This window comes from Haplochromis burtoni, unplaced genomic scaffold (assembly GCF_018398535.1).
Source record: "Haplochromis burtoni strain Fernald_Lab_line unplaced genomic scaffold, NCSU_Asbu1 Contig_294, whole genome shotgun sequence".
In the NCBI taxonomy this organism is placed as follows: Eukaryota; Metazoa; Chordata; class Actinopteri; order Cichliformes; family Cichlidae; genus Haplochromis; species Haplochromis burtoni.
Window position 1 is genome coordinate 631170 of NW_024582655.1, and position 23389 is coordinate 654558.

Below are 23389 nucleotides of genomic sequence, written 5' to 3' on the forward strand. Positions count from 1 at the left end.
CACACACACACACACACACACACACACACACACACACACACACAAATGAGCAGGTAAACAGTCTTTGAAACAACAAAGGCACCACTTTGTTTTATCAAGCATGGGTGAAAGTCAAGACTTCAGACTCAAAGCTAATGTTACTTGTGGTAGTATTGCATATTAGCCTCTAGTCCAGTGTGACCATCTGTTCTGACAGGATGCTGATGTTATTGTTTTATCTGAAGATGATTCTGTGTCCAGTCCACTCAGAGGCAGATTAATTGTATTTGAACAGATTAATTCAATCAACAAACCAAAAATATCAGACACGATTTCTAACTTCTTGTCAAAGAATGACTCAGAACAGATTTCAGTTCCCACAACCTAAAAGAGCATGCAATTGCAATGCATGCATTTCCTTACCCTTTCTATTTAAATCAAGATTTTTGCTTCTAGTTAGACTTTAAACAAACACAAAAGACTCACCAGCAGTTACTCCTGACTTACTAAAGTATCACATGAATGCCGAGTCATACCTACTGAATGATAAAGTAGGAGGTGAGGACAAGTTTTTCACTCAAACACTAAAAGCTCAGAGTACAGTGAAACTGTAAAGGCATCAGAAAACTGGACACACTGGCCCGATACACTCTATAAAGATCTCTCTTTCACACAAATCAGTGCATTTCTGTTTGCTCAACAGCTCTCAGTGTTTCAGCAAAGGAAGCCAAGCTTGCAGGGTCTGGTTAATGGACAGTAACTATTACTCTCACACAGACCATTACAGTAAACAAATCTCTCTTTTCCCAGTGGGGGAAAAAGAAGCTGGCATTTGGAAAGAGCGGAACCCTATTAATAGAGAGAAATTTGATTTATTCAGTTGAAAACTGGCTGATGAGAGCAACACAAATACACACACATAACATAATGCCAAGATAATGTGAGTTCATTTACAAAAGACAGAATTCAGCAATTCTAAATTTCTTTCAGTCTTGGGAGAACGGCCTACATCCATCTCAGTAAAAATAGCTTATGAAACTGAGATCTGGACTACAGTAGCAGCATAATGAGAAGCAAGGCACATATAATGACACTGTAGCTTCTTAATAAGATGCTCCACACAAACATGCATGGCAAATAACTTACCATACGGTACATGGAGAGGATGTGTAATTGTATGGCTATAATCACATATGACTATATTTATGTTCAAACCAAATTAGTTCAGACATTTAATTACTTCATTACAATAATAAGATGTGACTGGACCTCTGTTCCATGTGGAAACAATGTCAGTATCAGTCTGTTTACGATTCACTGACCAGTTTTGACCAGGGAGATGATGTCATTGTTTCAACCATGTTTCCTTAGAGCCTGTGCAAGAAGGCCATGGTCTATTTTTGGTGATAGAAGTTATTTCATTAGAATACCACTTAGCACTAGTTAGAATGGATCTGTGTAATGCACCCCTACAATCTATGCAAGTACCTTTCTAACCAAGCTTTACTTAATAGGAGAGAATTTAGCAGTACACTTTCATCTAAACACTGTCACCCCTTGCTCCAAAAAACAAAATGGGCCAAAACCGAGACTTTGCAAAAGCAGCAGTTGGATGAGATGGACATAGCTACTGTGATGTCACCCGCAGGTTTCTAAAGTCCTGTAGCCTCGAGATGAGACTATAGTTATTAGCTATACCACAGATAATCCTCTATTTTGAAACACAGTATCACTAAAGACCATTAAATTCGGGCCCTTTGCAAAAAAGTTTAGATTTTTCAGATCCAAACTCAACACACTTGCATTTTTGCGGAAAATACGTCCTCAAAATATGCCCTGTGGACAAAAAAAATTAAGTTGGCATCAAGCAATGATGAACTGGTCATGATGTTTCTAAACAAGAAAAGGAAGAAACTGGGATTCTGGGTTCATCCGATTCTCACGAGAAGCCGACAGCAGGGAGAATTTCATGTTTGAGTCCGAAAAATATTTTTAACTCACAAAATATTTGCACAGATTTTTACAGATTTTACGGAGCCAGTGTGTAAAGGCCTCAAGATTTCTGAAAAAGGACTGAATTTTTTGTTCAATATAAAACAAAATGAGTTCTTACACTCAGTAGAAAAGTGTGACTGCTATGGGATGCAAGACTTGTTGCAACCAAAGCTATTGCCATCTGGTGGCATCTGGAGAAAAAGTAGTTTTAAGGCTTGATTTATTCTGTATGCAGTCCATCTTTGATATACAGATTATGGTATGGAATTGGCATTAATTTACTATTTTTGTGGTCAGATTGGCATCAGACAAAATTAAATCAATTAAAACAATTAAGAACAGAACAAACAGCTGATATTTTAAAAAGTGTGCTTTTGCCTTAGGCTACAGTGAATTTTCAGCCACTGGTTGTAGTGGTTAAAAACAGTGGGGGTTTTGTTTTGGTGGGTTTTTTAACTCCTGTGTTCTGAACCAAAAACATATGAGCAGCCTAAGGCAAAGCAGACTGCTGGCACCCCAGAGGCAGCAACAGAAGTTTCAACACTGCTAATCAATGCATCATCAAGATGTGAAACAGCTAACACCACAACAATTCAGATAAAAGTCTAGAGGTGGGGAAATCTGCCATGGCTGTATCTTGTGGGTGGTTCTGCATTACACATTGTTATTTTATGCCACAATTAACATCAATCTTTGCGACAGGCATTGAACATTTACTTTTTATTCCCAAATGTACAATCTAAATTCTCGCCAAAATACGCCATGCACTCATGCCAGTGCTTTTTCACTGGACATCTCTTGATACTTGGTGGAAATGCAGCTGTCAGAGGTGAAAGTGCACAAAAGCCTCTCAGTAGTTACTCTGAGTCAGCATCTGTTCATGTCTGTACCTCAGCATAGTGTAATTAACACCAAGCAAGCAAAGATTAAGAAGAACATAAAAGTTCATCTGAGTGTCACGGTTGTTGGTAACTTGGTCTGGTGTGTGAGCAAGTTTGTTAGAGTAGAAACATTCTGTGCTGAGAGGTTTTTTTTCCCCTCAGTGCCGAACCAGATGGATTTACATCAAATTAGAAACTGAGGAATACGTTTCCAGACTTAGAAGACAGGAAAAAAATAAATAACGAGGGAAAAAACTGTAGATAAACGCTTTTATTCAGAGCACTCATCTGCTGTATGTTGCTGTCACAACACTTTGAAAAGAGGAAACCGCATCACGGACTACTTCTCCTTCTGCGCACACTTTTCCTCCAGTGTGCGCAGAAGCATTTGCGTGTGAAAATCTCTCATATTCACCCTTTTTTGCTCTCTCCAGTGGTTGCGAAGCTTGTCATCCAGCCGCCGAGCAGCAGAGGCCCACTGTGCTGCCAGCCTGCGTATGCGTCTCTTCATGAAGCTCAAAGATTCCTTCCCGGTGCCCACCTGCTCCATCAGAGCCCCGATGTCAGACTGAAAAACAGCCTGGATGAAAGGAGAGGAAAGGTATCAGAAATGGAAGGAAAATTAGATGTGGCTTTTCATGAGCCAATAATTAATTTCATTCTTTTGTTGTACTAATTCCTTACTGAATTTTACACCAGGAAATAGGGATTATGCTGGTATTGAGATGAACGGGTGAGAGATATTAGAAAAACATTATGATGGCTGTTTTTTCTTAACAAATAAAGCAGTTTTCATTGAATGTAGTTTAAAATCTATAGGTGACAAACAGTGTGCAGTGTCTTGTTATCCACTGTTAGCCTGAGGTAGACTCCTTGGATAGGACACACGAGATTCCCAGATTTTCCTCTTCCACCCACTCTAATCACTGCATTATAAAGCATAACCAGTATGGGATCGTTAATCGAAGGAGAGACTGCATAGAAGAGCTGAAAGGATTTAGAAGCGAATAAGCTGATAACCACAAACCCAAACTGTCTCTCTCTAACACACATATACTATAAAAGAAAAAAAATACATAGAGCTGCACCGTCTTCTCTCAATACAGGTGGATTATTGCTCTCAAGAGCAACTTGTGTACAGCAAAACAAGATGCAGAGCACTGAAGGGACGCATTGGGAGTATTCCCAGTGAGTACCGGCTGGCAATTACAGCAGAAGGCAGAGCTGCAGAAAGACTTCACGTCAGGGCCCATCATGCTGGCAGTGCATTACTCTGGGGAGAGACACGGGGGAGAGGACGGGGGCGAACGGATGGGTAGACCTAGCAGAGTGATTGTAAGCTCAGCGCATCGCATGTTGATGCTGAAAATAAAAATCAAATGAGGCAGGAAAGCAAACAGCAGTGAAAACTGGGAGCGACGCCTAGCACCGTTTAAGCGATAATTTACAGCTGCTTATTCTCCTCCGCGGGGAACTTATCAACAAATATGGCCACTGAATCCTCGAACATCAAAGCACGAACTACTCACCATTTCACAACATTATTTTTTATTTGCCAATTTCACATATTTTCTTATATTTTTGCCAATTTCAGGCTTATGATAACTTTGAGATCGACACCACAGGTGGCGTTTCATGCGAGTGCAGATTACCATGCACTTCCTCAGTGGAGCATCAGCCCCTTTTTTGACCTGCCGGTGAGAATTTCGACATTAAAAACATTGCACTCCCCCACCCTCTTGAGTTCTTCTTCATCAATGCACAGCCGTGAAAACAATCCAGCAAGATTCCTTAGTTCAGCAACAGGAATTCTCCTTTATTCTGCAGAAAAGCTTCTAGCTCTTGTACATGGCTGGGCCATAGTGGGCGAATGTTTAGCCCCTAAATCACTGTCACTTTGCTCTCTGTTCCAAGTTATTGTTCAGCTACCAGAAGGTCAGAAGCAATTGGAAGAAATGATGTGAAAATATTATATTACCTGTCTCTTGGGGGGAGGCTTTAAGGTAGGTGTAGTGGTCTGATTCCTCCAGGCCAGTGGGGGGCAGAACCACTCCACCTCACTCAGGTAGATAAGGAAGGAGCAGTCAGAGCCGTCAACACCATAAAAGGCGTAGCAAGGGTCTGAGGTCCAACGAGCACGCATCCACTGGAAAGAAAAGTTGGGGTTGAATACTAAAGACATACTGGCCCAATACACCACCAACAAAAGAAGCTGTTAAAGAATTCAGTTTTTGTAAACTGTCCTTCATGTTCTCCTTGACCTGAGGAAGGCCTCTTGTCAACATTATTATCACGTTATTATTATTTTTTTGCATTACCACAACCTCAAAAATGTTTTTTCTAAAAAGACAAAAGCCTGAGTAAAAGCATGTTATAAAGAAAAAACATAACATGTGGAAATACTTGTGACTTTAGCCAAGAATCACCATTTCGTAACAGGAATACAGACATTTCTGTCAACTAGGCCAGTTCATACGAAAGCATACTGATCAGATAAGGTGATCAGCTGTAAATACAAAACAATAAAAATTTCCAAAGTTATTGATGGTTAAATAATTCGTAATGTTGGATATCACCATGGGGGTGTGGCTTTTGCCGTTTATCAGTGGGGTCTACACATTTCTGCTTCAGCGTGATGCCACTTTTTTTTAGTTAAATTAGTCTGATTGGCTTTGCGTCAGATTGGTGACCTGTCCAGGGTGTACCCCACCTCTCGCCCTATGGTAGCTGGGCTCCAGCCCCCACGTGACCCTGATAAGGATGAGAGGAAGAGAATGGTTGGCTAGATAGTCTAATTAATCTTAGATTAAATAATCTAATGATCCCCGTTATGAAACAAGTTTAGGATGCTGTTAACTTAAAAAGAAAAAAGCTTTGGAAGTCTGACTCAACAAAACTTTTCACGTCCAGTATTCTCTACAGTAGGCTGCAGTTACTGAACTCAGTCCCAAAGATAGTTTTTTTTTTGCAGACTCAGTAAATGCAGCGTTCCATACTTCTTCTGGCGTTAACGTCAGAACAAAAAATTTACACCAGGAGCTTCGTGGCATGGATTTTCCTGGCTGAGGAGATCCTCCAGGTGGTCTAGTACTTTTGTCACATAGTCTATATTAAATACATCCATATGGCATATTACTGATGATGGATTAAGGTCTGCTTAATACATACAAATAACTATTTTCTCTGTATACATGTCTGGTACACAGCTATACTAGCACACTTCGTTGCGACAGCAGTATACTGAACAAGCTTAGTTTTTTCATAAAGCACAATGACTTTTTCTTTTATTTACCCAAGCTGTTTTTATTAAACAGTATTTTTTTTTCCCAAACTGCAATTATGAAACTCTGTTTACTCATCTGTTTTTATAGTCTGCTTTTCTTTGTTTTGATTAGTAAGTGCAGTCCATTGCTTAGACAACCCAGTTTTCTGCTAAGAGCCTTTAGCCTTCACGTGGCCAAATGGGGTTTTTTCTTTCTTTCTTTTTTTTTACATATTGTGATGTTTTCAGTCATAAAAAATGTTTCCTACTTTGAGTTTTTAAATTGAGGTGTCCTGTGCCTTTCATTTTTTCCCCACACTTTCTTTAACAAAAACTGTTGTAGTGAAGAAAATGGAAAGAAGTGGTTGTTAATGAAAACAGCTCATTGTAACTTATATATTTTTGTATGTTTAATCATAAAATCTTTTAAATATTAAAGATCTACAAGTATTTAAAGTACAACGAAGCATATAAGTATCAATTATGATCGCTATTGTATTACAAAGCCACAGGTTTTATAAATTTTGCTGGTAAAACAATATAAGCACACTATAAAATACATTTCACACAAACTTCAAATACCTTAAATTTTAAAGTGTATTTTTTTCCAGTATTATATAAGCAAAGACATTTTGTTTTTATAATTCGTATTCTTAACTCCTTTTGGCATAAATGGGTTGTAAACCATAATTATAGTAGAACATCTCAGAATATCTATCTATCATAGAGGAAATCTATATGTGTGTTATAGCTTTAAATAGAGCCATTAAATAAAAGGTCTCTGTAGTGTTCTATAGGACCTCACTTTAGACACTAAAATACCTCGGCCGCTTGAAGGTTAAACATTCCCTTATCTTATTAGAGAAGATTTATATTGGCTTGCACCAAGGTGAAATGCCACAACACGACAAATGGATGATTGCTCTCTGCGTTTGGACTTAAGTGAGATATAAAGACTTACATCCATCTTACTGGGGCAGTCTGGATAACGGGGATCTTTAGGAATCTCACACTGTCCGAATGCTCCGTCCCTAACTGGAGAAAAGAAAAAAAAAGCAGGGTATTTATCAATGCTTAAACACACTCTGACAAAAGACTACACGCATTAGACACAAGCATTAATCAACAAAGAAAAGCTGCATTGTTGAGATTTTTTTTTTTCCACGCTGTATATTGCTACACAAAGCCTAACACATATACTAGGGGTTTTTACTGTCATTGGCACAGCTGTATAAAAATCTAGCTATGCAGTCAATTTTATTTATATAGAGCCAAGTGGCCTCAAAGTGCTTGATATTGTAAGGTAACGACCTCACAATAATAGACAGAAAACCCCAACAATCAAAAGTCTCCCTATGAGCAAGCACTTGGTGACCGCGGGAAGGAAAACCTCCTTTTTAACAGGAAGAAACCTCCAGCAGAATCAAGGTCAAGGAGTAGCAGCCATCTGCTGCGACTGGTTACATGTACAATAAGAGTCCTGAAGCGTTCACTGTATTTGAGCATGCTACAGTAATAGGACGCCGCCATTGTAGCAAGTCAGTTTGTGAAATTTTGTCACTCCAAGATTTTCCACAACAGCTGAAAGTGGTATTATTATTGGAAATCACAGAGACTCAGACACAAAGTGGCAGACCAGGTAAAGTTACAGAGCAGGGAGGTCGAGTTCTGAGGCTCATAGTGCGTAAAAGTCATCGCCTTCTGCTGATTCTAAAACCCCAGAACTTGAAACCTACTCGAGCATTAATGTCAGCACAAAACCTGAGCACTGGGAGGTTCATGGCACCATTTTCCATGGCTGAGCAGCTCATGTAGGTGTAATGTGTAGGTGGCCCAGTTCTTTTGTCCATATAGTGTAGAGGAGGATAAGAGAAACATGATGGTAATGTCCAACCAAAATTTCGACTGTTTTCAGTCAACCAAAGTAAAATCTTTATATTTCTTTCAAGTGTTTTTAGAAATCCTGTCAATATATTAGATTTTTTTTTTTTTTTTAAAAATAGATTTTATATAGCTGCACAAAGCCCAGCTACATTGAAATGAGGATAAGACTAGCACATGATCTATAGTCTACAGTCTTTCCTCTGGGCTTCAAGTCTGTTTATTTTTTGCATTAAAGCATACTGTAAATTCTCTAGCCCTTGGGATGAACGGAGATAAATTAGAGAGAAAGGCAGATAACAGACAAGCTCCTGTAAAAGCTCATATTCCCCTGCTAAATGGCTAAATCTCTTCATCGGCCAGCTCACTGGATTTACTATAGATAGATTGCATTAGTGTGATTCATAAAAACTGGAATCCGCCCCCACCACAATCCTGCTTCCCTTTTCCCCTCTTGCCCCTTCCTGTTGCATTGAGTATCTCTCCCCTTCCTCTTTCCCTTCTAAAATCCCAGCACTAGTAAGCCTAATTAAAAAAAAAAAAAAAAAGTTGCAGCTCCTCCACCAGCACCTACCGAGCATCAAAGAGCAGAATGGATGACAAATAATTGCCAGCTACTCTTACTGATTAGCATGATAACAACAGAGCTCTCACAAAGAAAAGTGCCACTGCCATTCAGCTGTAACCAAAAGTAACTAGATCAGCCCCACTTGAGTGATAGCGCCCATTATGTCAACAGAAAAATGATCTGGCGTATTTTAATCGGACGTCGTGTTGAATTGTTTTCAGTCAAGTGCAAGGTGGGGGTACAGAGGAGGAACTGAGCCGTGCATCAAATCACGCTGATTTCTATTCTTTTCCCAATAAAGTAACTGAGAATGAAGGGCAATAAAGAAAGCTTGGCAAGACCCGGATCCCATTAACGAGGCAGCAATTCATCTTTGTGATTTAGATGTCCTGCAGTTGTGTAGTTTTGATATTGCATGTTTGGATTGCTATTCTCCAGGGTAATGTTCTGTGAATAATGTCTATCATGTTCAATATGACCAACAAGCGAGTGGATGTTAGACATAAATTGTGCAGCCAAGTGCTAAACTGGATCCAAACTTGACAGTTTGGCTTATAGTATGTGGGCAGCAGGAAAGGAGTCTCTGGGATTGGATGGATTGGAGATTGACGGGAAGATTCATCAGAAGGGCTGTATTTGTTTTCTTCGTGTGTGTGTGTGTGTGTGTGTGTTTGTGTGTGCATTTTAAATCATACCTCTGTTATAGGCCATGCTGCGCTGCAGGATCTGCTCCACTCTAACTGCCATGTCTGACATGTTCTGGGCTATGGCCTGAATTCGCTCCACTAGACCAATGGGCTGGATCCTAATCAAGCATATGAAACACAAAACCACACACAAACACTTTGTAAAGACCCGAAATATCTTAAATGTGAACCACAAATAGGCTTGTCAATGAAACACAGCGCTATATTTCTGTAACAGTTTCCTTCCATTCAGTTTGTTGTTTTCTCACTCTTCACAGTAAGCGTGAACCAGAAGAAGAAATGTTAATTATCTAGATCTTGAGGCGTGAAATCGAAAAAGCTTTTAAAACACTGACAGATAATTTATTTGCTGAGATAATATAGTAACTCTGCATATTAAAGCGGGTCTGTTGGGGAAATAAAAACAGAAGACAATTAGGTTGTTAGCAAATGTGTTTCACTCCAATTGACCTCTGTGGCCTAAAAGCTGCTGGCGAAAGGATCAGGAACCAATATTTACAATGGAGAAGACGATGCATTGGATGAACTAAAGAACAACTAGGATGAAGACAAAATAAGAGTCCGAAATCAGCAACATTATGCAATATCACAATTTTAAGTTGCCATAATTTCATAGCATGCCAGAAAACAAGCAAAACTAAATACATAAAAAAAAAATAACAGGGGAGTATCAGGAACTTTTCAACATCCAGGACCTTTCATTTCAACCCAGAGGCTACAAAAATATGAAAAAGAAATTCTTTCACAGAATTCATTGCTCTACGAAAAACTAGGTTGGTTGGAAGGAGAAAGCCTGTCATCTCTATAGGTTTGCAAATTTGCATTTCAGCCAGCTGCAAGCCTTCTTGAATAACATCCTTTGTACAGACATAACCTCATATCAGCTGTCAAGCAGAGAAAGACTGCAAAAGAAAAGAATGAGGGTGTTGCAATGGCCTGAACCTGAAAAAAAAAACCCAAAACTAAATACCAAAGTAAGTTTACAAAAATATAAACTTACTCACCTTGGGAATGCCCCCATTAATTGTTAAAGAATTTGTGCGATGAATTATAAAATACTCTTGTAAGAAACCCCAGTACGCCTCAGCATAAAAATCAATGAGTTTCTGCTGGTATTTGAAAAAACACTTTTTTAAAGATGTCTAAAATTCATAGGTAGTTATGTACTGTTTGTATGAGCATTCGGTAAGTTGTTATAAACCTATGTATACATTTCTATAAATTGTGATACATGTTACTAACATTTGCAGCTCAGACATTAATTATTTTGATTTTTAGCTGATGTATAAATCATTTTATTAAAAAAAAAAAAAGTCAGATGTCGTAATCTGCAATGTCCCCTGAATTATGTTTTATAATCTCTTATCCAACCAACTATATGAAAACCCAAAGGTATACAGAATTTAATACACAAAGGAAATCCTCAGGTCTATGTTTACAAGAATAAGTGTAAAATCTTTAAATGTTGTTTTTTTTTTCTAAGCATCCACTTTCATCCCCTCACTATGCGAGTCATTTTGTTTGCAAGAGTTTGAAGTGCATCCAGATTGTCTCCTGGTCTTGCTGCTAGAAAACTTTGGAACAGAAAGACTTTTATACACATGGTTAACACCTTAAACAAGTTTGTTTTAAAACTTTTTCACCATATTTCCCAACCTGCAGAACACACAGTTATTTATTGTTCATGCCCTTCAGGAATACAAACCCTGAAAGGTCTGCAGCCTGTCTTTGATGTCGTTTAGTGGCACTTAATTCAAAGTTTATGTTTAATGCAGGAAGAAAGAAAAGTCTAGTTCAACTTATTTTTAAATGGCAAAAAGATGGCACACAAACTCCCTTACATCAAAACCATGAAAACAGCTCAAGGGACTGAAATTGAATCGGTTACAACATAAATATTTAGGCATCATTATAGATCTGAATTTCGTATTTAAAATTCACACTGAAAAGCTTGTGTTCAAGCTGAAACTTAAATTAAGTTTCTTTCTTTGGAATAAATTTAGTTCATCTCTCCAGGCGAGGAAATACTTGATTTCTGCAACGTTTCTTTCCCAGTATTTCTTGGATTACAGTGACCTATTCTTTCTGAATGCATCTGATCAGTGTCTACCATGGTGCGTTATGTTTTATTACTGACTGTGGAAATTACATGACAGTCTCTCTGTATGCCCACAGACTTTTTACCAATTGCTTTTTAAATCATCCCTTTCTGCTTGGGCTGGCGTTTTCTTATCTGTGTACATGTGCATATAAATACATAACCGGTGCAGCCAACACTCTCAAAGTCAGAACACCAGTTGGAAAAAGGGCCTTTAATTATCCTTCACCTTTTTAATGGAATAATCTAAAGAAGGACCCGAAATTGTTAGGCCTGGTTACTATGGGAAGACTGTAGTTCTCCTGTTCAATGTGATTGCTCTTATCATATATGCTCTAGACCAGTGTTTAATAACGCTCTTGGAGCCATGGCACATTGTTCACATTAGAAAAATCATATGGCACACCACCAAACAAAAATGTCACAAAAAACATATTGATAAGTTTTCTCCGTGCACCAGGTACAGCGGAATTGGTTCGGTTTGTTCCAAGCGCACCATTTTTTGCTTTTTTAATGACCACTTTTTTGATGGACTGTTGGGCGTTCATCTGGGTCCGAATTCTCTCCAGGACCCCGATCAGACTGACTACTTTTTCTCTTCAAATATTTATCTATTACTATTACGCGCACCATCATCTCACAGCATGACTATTATTTCTTCTTCATCTTCTTCTGTTTTACTAACAGTTGGTAACCCATCTCACCAGCTGGGCCCACGTTGTCATTTTAGGTTCAGGAGCATTTTTAGTAGATAAAGGCGAATGGCTTAATCAAGAAATGAGCTGCGGTTAGGGTGTGGGGGTGTGTGTTTGGAGGAGTGGTCCTGCTCCTGGAATTTAGATCATTTACCTCCAATTAATTAGAGCAGGTAGTTGTACTGCCCTCTAGTGGAAGAGAATGTAATTGTACTTCGCATTACTCACGCCAATCGCTTACAGCACTAATCAGGTGGAGCCAGACAATCTTCCATGGCACTCCTGATCATTTCTCACGCACACCTACGTGCTGCGGCACAGCGGTTGGGAAACACTGCTCTAAAAGATGTGTTCACTCACTTGTAATGTATGTCAGGTACATTTGAATGCATTGTGTATTTGTAAAACAAACCACGGTCTTCCATTAAACTTAAGGAAGTAGTTCTGTTGTAGTAATTAACCAAATCAGTTTTCTTAAAAAATACACAAAACACAAAAATAATTCTCCTGATATCTTGCTGGATATTATCTTGCAAGTATAACCATACACAACTAAAAACTAAATAATCATTTAAGCTTAAATACTCAATTTCAGACATCACCTGAAAACAGCATTACCTGGCTATTTTCTCTGGTTATACATGCAAGTGAGTAAGTAATACGCATTTGTGGCTGAAATAAGTGTTATGTAAGGTAACGCAATGATCCTGCCAAACCATTTGTTTCCCATAAGTATTTAGACAATGACGTGTGTGTGTGTACAACTTTGCCTCTGTACACCACCACAGTGGATTTTAAATGAAATATTCATGATGTGTCTAAAGTGCAGAGTTTCAGTTTTAATTCAAGCTGTTTAGCAGAAGTGTCACATTTAGTTTTTAATTTTATACTCAAGATCTTGATTGTCTAATTAAATCCACTGTGGTGTACAGAGGCTAAATTACAAATATATCTCACTGTCCCAAAACATGTGGATTAAACTGTAACTAGAAAAGAGGACATAAGTTAGATCTGTATCCTCTTGATTGATTAACCAAATTAGCAAATAACAGCTTCAACATAGCATTTCGTAGCATTACAATCTGTGTAATAGTGCTGATGCTGTGGAGAAGAACAGTTTTTCCCCCACTTATTTACACTTTCTACTTCAGATATGCCCTGTGTGTCCAAAGAAAAGTAGTTAGATAATAAGATTATAGGTTGCTATTACTAGATTTGCCTTGCAGGGAGAGTTTTCACAAGAGTAAATATTTTATGTTTGCAGCTGCTGGTGAACACTATTAAAACGGTTAAAGACGATCCTTTGCGGCCTGATCCTCGTCTCTGCACGGCTCAACACATTGCTTCATAAACATTTGACATGCAAAGACTAAGAGAAAAGTACATCGTGACCTTAAACTTTTGCACATCACCACACAACTTGGTTGCTGCTTGCGTTGTAACCAACCAACATTCATTAGTGGAACCACTTTATTGCAGTGTATCATTGCTGTTTTACATGACACTTAAATGAATTATTCAAATGAGCACTTGTGTTATATAGTAGTATTTCTGGAATTTATATTGCTCGTTAAACAGCTCTGAATATGTAAACCCGCAGAAACTCGCAAAAACAAATGAAACAGTGGTCCAGGGCCAGATGCAGATCGAGCAGAAAAAGTCTGATTTCATTTAGGCAGCATTTATTATTTTGTGTGTGTGCACGCGTGTGTGTCAGGGGAAAGCAATCATACTGTGCTTATATGCATAACTTAACATAATTCTAAAACCCAATCTCATTCCACTTCAGTCCATACAGAGCCAGCACCCAAGAATACAGGCCATTTACCATTTACCAAGAAGCAAGTGGCAGCCAAAGATCTTTTTCTATCCCTTAAGTTGCAACAGGGCAGCACAGATTAATTAGCGGTCACACAGATATACAATCCGGTCGTTAAGTGATGACGTGACGAATCCTACTTCCGGGCCTAAAGTAGTCTGCGTTTAATATGGCTTTTGTGTTGTTAACATGTTTAATGTTTTGTATTTTCTTCTATTTAATCTCAAAAAGCTCCTAAAACAGTCAGTGATCACTGTTGACCTCCCTCGGCTTTTATTACCGCCAATCATTTATTTAAGCTCAGTTTTTAAAACCTTAGGATGTAACTACAGCCCAGCCCATGCAGCAGTATATGAATGACTAACCTCGTATTGTGGATGGATTATCTCAGTTGTTCTCCTGGCTGAAGTTTGGTCCTTTTACAGTATCCTGCCATGCGATTACATTTGTTCCTGACCACCGAGAACACTCACGTTAACTTTTATCGAGTGGAAAAAAAGTTAGCTTGTTTATATTATGCTAACATAGCTGTGTCGCTAGCACATCATTATTAAATACCAGCTAGCCAAACTTCAGTAACCCTACAAACGTCACTGCTGTTTAGCTTTCTGTCTTCCTTTATGTTGGAAGTGATAACAGAGCTGTACGTTTTAATTTGTTTCCAAAACCCGACAGTCAGGACATGCTATATTGTATTTAGATAGAAGCTAGCGAGCTAACTTCCTGCTAACTTCTAATTCCGTTAAATGTCATAAATTCCGTTTTCATGGATGCCTGGATGTTAAACTCAATTGTTACACCTGGTAGAGCAGAACGCTGATCATTTTATTAAAGATGAAAGACTAGACAGTTTTTCAACTCTCAGTAATGCCATAGTGATCGTTTGATATATGGACCTGTAGCGGAGTTTAGACCCAGACACGGCTAGTGACGTCAGACTTAACGACCGGATTGAGCACAGGAGTCACACGCACAGCCTCTCATTGTGCAAACATACATTGGTTGTTTCACACAGAAGCATCTATATTTCCATCAATCTGGGAGTGTAAAAGGCTATCAGCTGGTGAAGAGCAAGAGGACAGCTTAATTACTTTCACAGCATTATACTAGGTGAGCAAAATTTTTCTTGCTGGGAGATTTCACGCTAACCTCAAGTGTGAACTTTTACCCAATATGTATCAGCATTTGTGGTTGGTTTTGAAACTATTTGCCCTTTGTCACCGTAACATTTCCAGTTTAGTCCCTGAGAGGCCAATTAAATGATTGTTAGAACTGTGAGACTGAGGGTGTATTCAGGGAGCATTCTGCAGTGGAAACTAAACTGTAACATAGAAATATAAATATGTGGAGCTTTAGCCAGTAAATATTTTCCCATCACACTTGTGAAATCAGGGTTCAGGTTAGGTGAGGCACTATACGTCTGCCTTCATTCATTAAATGCAGATCGAATCGGTTACACAGTGAACAAGCCATACTGTAATCAGAAAATGTCCCTGCAGATCTCTAGAGATCATCAGAAGTGAATTCTGAGAGGAAAGAGTTCCTGTCTATGACGAAGACACAGAGATGATGGACATGATATCTAACAGGGGAACTAATAATAAATGCACCAAAAGGAGGAAGCTTGGAAGCTTCCTATCCTTAAACCTGGAGCAAGTGCAGGCATAAGAAAAGGTCAGTTGCCAAGGAAACCACAGAACACACAACTCTAGCTTGGCATCATATATACGTCTATATACATGTATACACATATACACATATCGAAATGCAAGCCAGTGCTATACTGTACCTATCCAGTGCCGAGCTCAGCTCATCCAGCCTGTGGGTGTCAGTTGTGTTGCCCAGTTTTGACAGAACATCCATCCTCTTCATTATTACCTCCAGCATGTCACAGATTTTTCGCAGCACCCCACGAGACTCTTGACCACCAAGTACTAAAATAAAACAAAACAAAAAATAGAGACAGATAAATACTATGTGACTAATAACACCTCAAAAAAAAAAAATCAGAAAGATGGCACAGAGAAGATGAGGATATCAAAAGCAAGAGGATAAGGCACAAGAATTTATTGAAATAACACAGAAGTCATTCAGGTGTAAACTGCTGCCTCCTTTAGAGGTAACTACAGCAGACCCTCTGCCTCCATCTCACCACATCTCTAGCATCCTCCTCTGGTCAAGCCAAACCTCTACATGTCCTCCTTCAATACGTCTATGAACCTTGTTTGTGGTCTTTTTCCTCCTGCCTTGCAGCTCCATGTTCACCATCATTTGTTCAGTTTACCCACTATCCCTCCTGTGGACATACCCAAACATGTCAGCCTTGTCTCTCTAACTTTGTCTCCTTTATCTCAACAAGAGCTGTCCCTCAGATGTACTCATTGCTAATCGTGTCCGGTCACTCTCAATGAAAATGTTAACATCTTGAACTCTCCTGTGTCAACAAATTACCCCTGAAACTCCAACCTGCCTTCATCCTTCTTTACCTCTCGTGTGCACCATCCTTTGCTTTGGATGTTTGACCACATGTAGATAAACTCATCCACCTTCACTACATCTGCACCTGGTATCTTCACTGTTAAACCAGTCTCCCTCTCATGTACACAAATGTATTCCGTCTTGCTTCTACTGACTTTTCTTTCTTTTTGTCTCCAGAGCATACCTCCACCTCTTCAGCCTCTTTTGCTCCCTATTCATGGATTCTCAAAGAGCCTGTCTTACTATATTACTTATGATATTACTTTAATTCATTACCCAGTTTACTCTGGTTTACCTTTAACATCATCTCAGTCAATTTTCTATGTACTTTCATCCCCCATAACTAAAGCCAGCTGCTCACTGGGAACCAGCACACCCAGCAAAACAAAGGAATGGTCAAATTAGACTCTCAGTGTTGTGGACTTGTTTTGGCGCTTAGTTCAGATTATTAATGACCTGACTGGTGGTAACCCAGAAGGGTGCAGTTTACAAATACCCAGTCAATTAACAGGCTTGCAGAAACAGACAACCAGGTCAAAGCAGAATGCTGAGCCAAGGTCCTGACCCTTTGCTGTTTGCTTCAGTCACACTAAGCCCAACGTCAAGTATTCATTTTAAAATGTAAATGCACGAATTACCAAGAAAACACAAATAGCTCGGCGTGCCTCAGGCGGTAGGTCTTAAGTCGCTTTTGATGAGAAAAAAAATTGAAGAACCGAGAAAAAGAGTGCCACTCTTGGGACTTTGGAGTGAATTTGTAGCCTGAATTCCTGAAAAAAAGAAAACATCCGAAACCAACAATAGCCTCATATTGTTCTCAGAGAGTGAAAATAAAACCTCACCTTTGAGCGTTCCCTCATCAATTGCATTAGGCTTTGGAAACTGCAATGTGTGCAGGCTGCACTTCCCTTGTCAGGGTTCATTTATCACGGGGCAGGGAAAAGTCACCTTTCACATAAAATAAATAAATAAACTGCATTACATCTCCAGTAAATAAAATAAGGAGAGGGGAGGAAAAACTCAACTTCTTCTGCTGTTTGTGAGAGTATGTGTGCCCCCCCAAAAAGGAGTGCCTCTCAAAAAAGGTTCACAGAAATGTTGCACTGATATACTTTCCTTCACTGCCTGTGCATATTTTGTTCTTTGGCTGAGGCTTTTCTATTATCCTCAGTCAAACTGGCCTAAAGACGTCTCCTTTTGAATAATTCAGTAGTTAGACAACAAATTTTTTATTCTACGGGCAGAAAGAAAGAGAATAAATGAATTCCCTTTAAGATTTGGAGCATTATAGCAGCAGTTTAATACTATACTTTTATAAAACACTGAACCAGGATTTTAGTGTTGTTTTTTTAAAAAAGAAGATTAGAAAGAAGAAAGCTAGTGTATTACCATGTTGTCTAAACTGTAGCATGTAAGGCCACATAAATAAACGTCTATTTGAAAATTGCAACGACTACTTAAAACCATCTATTAAAAACAAAAAACAAAAAGGAAAGTCTGTTTCTTAATAAGGGGATTCAGACTCCTAGCTAGGTTCAGATGATCCCCTATCAGTTGCCGTCTGCTCGCTGCAGTAAATCTAAACAAAGCCCCTGGGCTAAAGTGTGGGAAGAATTCACATTTTTCCACAATAATGATCCAGCTCTCACACGTTGTGCAAGTAAATCACTATTACTGAGACTGTACCCCACCCGCCACCCCCACCTTTCCTGCACAGTGCATTTTTAGCACTAAACCTTATATATGTTTGCAATCAACTGCTCATCAGATAGCCTTTTGCTCCTGTTTTCTGTCGTCTCTTGGGAAACATTAGCTAATGTGTTATTTCCCATGCAGATCTGAGTGCACCGACAGCGGTGCAGTAGGAGTTGATAGTGTATCTACGTGCTAATGTAGCGCCTCCTCTGTGTCATTCCTCATCAGCTGGTTAATAAAAGGCACATTTAACGACAGCTAATCTCCTTTAAAGGCTCAATTTCAGAAGTGCCACAGCACAATCAATATTCTGAACAAATTCCAGTTAGGTCACCATCTTTACTGTAGCCTGCTGTGTCCAAAGCACTTGCTGACCGGCTATAAACAACTGCCTTCCAATACACCCACAGGCTCCGTGTAGAAGTTCAATACCACAGTTTTTACCCAGCCTGTCCGCCCAATATACAGCATCTTTTTATCTTTGTAGCTGTGGCCCTCGGTGTTTTCCCCATTCTTTCCCCATCACTTGATCCACAATCATACACAGTTTTCTCATCAGCACCGCGAAATGTGTTAGGCCGCGTCTGTGCCCTCTGGCCATAGTTCTTCGGCAAATTGTTTATGTGCCATCCAAGCCTCAGTGTTTGAGTCTACAATTGCAAACTTTGCTTTTACCCTACATGTTCAGCCTTCAAGTCAGTGGCATTTAAAGCTCGTCCTCTGGGCTTTTTCACTAGCATTTCTGCTGGGCCAAGAAAATGTTGGTATGTTTGGAAAATGGCTGTGAGTGTGTGAAGCCTAAGTTGTTTACAGAGAGTTGTTTACTGATTTTAATACCACCTCAATGTTGAAATCATAAAATTCATACAAATCATGTGTGTTCATTTTAGTTGCAGACATAAAAACAAAAAACAAAAACAAAGAGCCCTGCACTCTTTGGCATAATAGCATAAAAAAAAATAAGTAGGACATGTCACGCTCATGTACAGCCCACACCATGCTTTCTGTCTGATTGCTGTTGCCTTCTGCAACCCTCTGGGCAACTTTAACAGAGTCCCAGTCTTCACATTTTCCCCCCGTATTTGACATGGCTGCAAAAACTGCTCTTTTAAGAGAAATACTTACATAATAAATTAATTAAAGAACACTGCTTTAATGAGCTTGATAAGTAAGGACAATAAAGCACAAAGAGACACGTAGCAAGTGGCCCCCACGTGTGCCTGGAGAAAAACTATCAGCAGGTTTCCGTGGGGATGACACGAGCACTTCATATAATTCTATGTAAATTAATATTTGAGACAGAGCCTATCCCAGCTGTCACTGGGCGACGGGTTACCAATCCATCACAGGAGAAATACCACAATTTATGCTCACATTCACACCTAGAGCCAGTTTAATATCACCAGTTAACCTAACATTCATGTCTTTGAAATGTGGGAAGAAGCCGAAATACCCAGGGAGAATCCACACAGGCACAGAAAGAACATGCAAAACTCCCACAAAGACTTATTGAAAGGTTAATATAATGGCCCATACATGTGGTTACCCGGCTAGGAGTAATTGCAGTGTAGAGTAAAATGCTTTAAAGATCATTTATTGATGGTGATTTATTTATTATTTATGCATGTTGTCATATTATATACATATACTACTTCAGCCGTGTACACCGTTTTGAAAGAAGGAGCAGTGTGCAGATGCTACTTAAAGGGAAAGATGGTGTTTTAACTTTAGCCTACTGATAGATAAAGCTAGAAGGACTCTGCAATGCACCTGCTTCCTCTGAATTATATAAATGTCCTGGAGTCTATACCACACAATAAAAATAGCTGTGAAATGACTATTGTTGTAATTAGGCACTACATACAAGAAAAAGCTAAAAAGACTTTGTATTTTATTACTTAATTTCCAAAAATATGTATTCAATATAAAGAAACGAACTGCAATGATGGAAAACACGTCAGGGAAAAGGTCAAGCCTTGTTTGTTTGCAAGAGCAAGTCTGCTTAAATCAGCAACAAATTTGTAAGTGGGAACAAAAGAGTGCGGAGGCAGACCAGGAAAGGCCAGCAGCAGGTTAGACTGCATGACTGTGAGCAGAAACAGCAGCTTGGATCCCATCTTCAGTGTGAAGACGTAGATATCATGATACCATCATTAGATTGATAAATACATTCACTTTGGTTTTAGCTCATCAAAAACATTACAAAAGTCTTAAGCTACCCCCATTTCTTTACATTTTGCCTCTTTCAAGGTTTTTCTTTGCAAATTGCTGCTTTTTTGCTCACTTGCCTTATATATTGTATTTCTATGCATTTTACATTTTTCAGTAAATCATTGCATTTCTTATGTTCCTAGCAAAATGTAAATAAATGAGTGTTTCAAGACTTTTGCATCTTTTAATCTTGTTATTGAAGATGAAGGCTGGGTTGGTAAAACTAGGTAATAAAGTGATGGGTAATTTACTATTAACATATGCAACATGACAAATAAATGAGAAGAATTTCCTTTTCTCTGGAAAAAAAAAAATAGTGGTTTAGGAATCATGTTTTAGGTCATACCACCCACCTGTACATTGTAGATCAATGAGAATCATTGATACAGCTTGAAATATTAAAAAGAGAATAAATCTGTGTGGGTACAGAGGAAGAGCAGTACAGCAGAAATGCTCAAAGAGTACCAGAGCTAAAGCTGAAGCTGCAAAACATGCAAAGATAGAGTTGAAGATTTGTCATTAAAAAAAAAGTTTAAATTGTGTCAAAACAGTAATAGACCAGCATTATACTATTGCATTGTTAGGTGATTAATGTAGAAGCATAAAAGGGACATTGGCAGCACTCTGAGGTCGCTTTAGTTGGAGTGATTTTAATTGCTTTGTGTACTGACATACAGTTAGACCAGTGAGTATTTGTACAATGACATTTGTTGTAGTTTTGGTTTTTTACAGATTGGATTTTTCAATCAATGTGACTAAAGTGCAAAGTTTCAGCTTTAATTTAAGTACTGTATTAACAGGTTCAGAATTACAGACATTTATACACAGTCCCCCATTTTCAGAGGATTTATTGGGCAAACCTAGATCATTTTACATAATAGGACTGTTTAAAATACTTGACAGCCTAAAATTTAACAAAGAACCCTTGCACATAATAAAGTGCTGCGTTTGAGATGCTCTACTAGACCTTTACTGCAACCACCTTCAGCTGCTGCTTGTTTGTGAGTCTCTCTGCCTTCAGTTTTGTATTTAATGACTAAGAAGCATGCTCTATAGCCTGAGATCAGCTGACTGACTTGACCATTGAAGAATATCTCATTATTTACCTTGAGAAACTCCTGGGTTGCTTTTGCAGTATGCTTTGGCTCATTATCTAATTGCACTGTGAAGTGTTGTTCAGTCAGTTTTGCAGCATTTGGCTGAATCTGAGCAGAGACTGTAGCTCTGCAGACTTCACAGTTCATCCTGCTACTTCTATCAGCAGTCACATCATCAATAAACACTAGTGACTCATTTCCGCTGGCAGCCATACTTGCCCGTGCTGTACCATTACCTCCACCATGACTGACAGATGATTTTGCATGCTTTGGATCATGACTTGTTCCTTCTCCATACTTTTCCCTCCCCATCATTCTGGTTCAAAGATGGGGTTGTTGCCTCTCGCTTTAACTGTGCGGTCTCTTTTAAATGTTTTGTGGCAAAGTCTGATCTGCCCTTCCTCTTCTTGAGTGTAACCAGTGGTTTGCACCTTGTTATATCCCCTCTGTATTTACATTCAAGAAGGTGTCTCTCAGTTCTAGACTTTGACTTTGACACCTTCCTTCCTGAGAGTGTTAATGACTTGTTTAGATGTTGTGAAGTTGTTTTTCTTAACAATGGAAATAATTCTGTCATCATGCACTTTAGCGGTCTTCTGTTGTCTTCACAGCCTTTTGGTGTTGCTAAGCTCATCAGTGCATTCATCCTTTTTTAAATAATTAACCAAATTGCTGATTTGGCTACTCCTATTTTTCCCCCCATCTCCCTGATTGGATTAGTTTGGGTTTCAGCCTAATGACCTCCCTCGCTTCCACTGAACAGCTACCAAGTGTAAGTTCAACACTTGGAATCACTTCCAAATCTTTTATGTGTTTGATTCGAATGAAATAATGCTAGAGCAGGAGCACCACCGTTCAATTGCTTTTTTTGAAGCTTCCAAAATATATAAATCCATAATTTCTATAAGTTAAGAATAAGTTAAGAATATAAGATTTAAGAATAAAGCCCAACTGATGTTGGGTTTTTGTCAGGTTAAAATAAAGAGATTTTGTTATCTATATACAATATATGCTAAAAATCAAACAAATCCAAACTATTAACCAAACTATCGATTGCAGCAGTGTTTAAAGTCTGACTTTTACTCAATAATTTATTCTTTTTCCCCATTAGCACCACAGAAAGCTAAATAAATAAATCCAATCTTCCCTGCTATCCACTCTGGCTGGCAAGGTTTCTCCGTGAGGGAGCTTAGAGCTGAACCTCTCCACCTCACCTGTCACCAGGATAAAAATCATACATTCCCTCCTGCTCTGAACTCAGACATGCTCAGCTAACCCTCCCCCCGTCCTCACGCTGCAGATTCAAATATTCATTACAGAAAAGGCTGATTGAGATTGAGTTGCTCTCTGCTTTTTGGCACATGTGAGGGAGCTGCCAGATCCAGAAGCTATTAGAGCAGAAAACCTTTGTCACTTATCCTGCGTGCAGCTCCAACCTCTTATTATGCCCGACAGCCTGGAAAAATGGAAACAACCTGCACTATTTTTTAAAAACACGACTCCCTCTAACTTCAATTAAAACCTTAATCTTCTATCCACAGTGTGCAGATAAACCAACACATTTAGTCCTACGCATGATGATTTTTGGATTACACCGCACGGTGCGAAACACAGAATTTCCACCTTTATCAATTTGCAAATGTGAAAATATATTTTAATTGGATGTTTGATTTTTATGATTTTTATTCAGAGCAGCAGCACATAGGTTGCTAATTTACAGCTTGTAGATATTTAGTTTTTTGTTCCTTGCACTTCAGCACATTTTGAAAAAGAAGTGGAGACTTCTCAGCGGTTTATATTAATATTGAAAGAACTATGTGTGAGATATAGCCCTTTTAACACAATATATCTAAAGGTTATTGGTGGCAGTAAAGAATTTTACTATTTTGTGGAAAATCCTGTATCTTCAATGAAGTCTGGGAGCTCTTTGTATCTCCCCCTATAATCTCTGAGACCTTCAGCAGAGCAAGCTCCAGCTTTGCTTGCTGTGAAGTCTCACAGCCCAAATCTCCAGCAGATAAGG

At 38.9% G+C, this 23389-nt stretch overlaps 1 protein-coding gene across 1 annotated transcript in view; it reads right to left on the minus strand.

Annotated features, from left to right (window-relative positions):
- Positions 1 to 23389, minus strand: part of LOC102310405 (alpha-1,6-mannosylglycoprotein 6-beta-N-acetylglucosaminyltransferase B) — a 68205-nt gene that overhangs the window by 37455 nt on the left and 7361 nt on the right. Inside the window, exons 3-7 of the mRNA XM_005940836.3 lie at positions 15675 to 15819; positions 9262 to 9371; positions 7079 to 7152; positions 4834 to 5001; positions 3271 to 3435 (exon numbers count right to left, since the gene is read on the minus strand). Of these exons, the coding sequence (XP_005940898.1) occupies positions 3271 to 3435; positions 4834 to 5001; positions 7079 to 7152; positions 9262 to 9371; positions 15675 to 15819 (662 nt within the window). The remainder of the gene's footprint in view (positions 1 to 3270; positions 3436 to 4833; positions 5002 to 7078; positions 7153 to 9261; positions 9372 to 15674; positions 15820 to 23389) is intronic.